The sequence below is a fragment of the Apaloderma vittatum genome, unplaced genomic scaffold (genome assembly GCF_000703405.1).
Source record: "Apaloderma vittatum isolate BGI_N311 unplaced genomic scaffold, ASM70340v1 scaffold26236, whole genome shotgun sequence".
Taxonomy (NCBI): Eukaryota; Metazoa; Chordata; class Aves; order Trogoniformes; family Trogonidae; genus Apaloderma; species Apaloderma vittatum.
In genome coordinates, this window is record NW_009721634.1 from 1 (window position 1) to 1,077 (window position 1,077).

General features: G+C 55.1%; 1 protein-coding gene across 1 annotated transcript in view; it reads left to right on the top strand.

Moving 5' to 3' along the window:
- Positions 1-363: 363 nt before the first annotated feature.
- RSPO1 (R-spondin 1) overlaps positions 364-1,077 on the top strand; it is a 3,569-nt gene continuing 2,855 nt past the window's right edge. Inside the window, exon 1 of the mRNA XM_009871479.1 lies at positions 364-457. Within this exon, the coding sequence (XP_009869781.1) occupies positions 364-457 (94 nt within the window). The remainder of the gene's footprint in view (positions 458-1,077) is intronic.

Consider the following 1,077-nt stretch of genomic DNA (forward strand, 5'->3'; position numbering starts at 1 on the left):
CATCCAGACATTCTGGGAGCAATGTCAACGGCCAAGTTAATCTGTTCTCCTCTTCCTTTGCAGTTCCTGCGAGTGCACTTGGAAACTGCGAGCAGCTAACGCTGGCTGCCAGAGCCCCCAGATGGGACTAGAGCCAAGCCCCTGTGCTCCTTACAGGGATGAAGGTAGAGCCATGTTACCTGCTACCTAAGCTCGCTGTTGCTGGTGTAGTTTGTGGATATGGTCCCGTACCAGGCTTCGCGCACAGACTCTCAGCTCTGATCCCACCCGAGACGTTTTAGCGGCAGCAGAGAGATCCCCAGCTGTGGAGTGAGCTCCTCTGACCACCCTGCGACGGAGGGGCTGCAGCACTGGAGAGTTACTATGCAGCTTGGACTGTTTGTGGTGGTGGTTTTTCTAAGCTCGATGGATCTAACAGGCAGCAGCAAAGTGGTGAAGGGCAAGAGGCAAAGACGAAGTATGTATGAAACGCTTTTCTTCTCTACTTCTTCCTGTGATGCTGTACGGTGCGTGCAGGCGGTGAATGTGTTTACTAGCAGAGAGCTGGGCAGAGCCTGGGGTGCCCCGCGAGCCCTCCCCACGTCCCGCTCCCGTGTGGCGATGTGCACTACCCGGTCCCCTGGACCTGCCACGGCCAGTCCCAGCTCAGGGCTCACGCAGGGCAACCAGGCTGAATGGGAACACGAGCAGCCACATGCGCTTGCCCTCGTTTATGTAAGCTGGTTTTAGAACTGTTTTACATTAAAACTGTTTTAAATTAAATTATATAAAAATGATTTTGTATTAAAACTGGGACTGCTGAGCCCTGTGAGAACAAGGAAAACTTGATGTCATGGCTAATGCTATAAAGCGCAATTTGCAGCGAGGGCCCGGTTTATACCTTTCCCATCGAGGCAGACCTTGGCAGTGCAACCCAGCGCTGCGGGAGGGATGGGGCCGGATCCCCTGGGGTCCCTGCATGTGGAGGGGGTGACCCAAAATGCCGAGGAGAGCTCCCAGTCCAGACCCGCAAACCCTCCAGGCAAGCGGGCAATGCGAGTCTGAGGGGCTGGGGAACCCCCTGCTCTCTGTTGTATT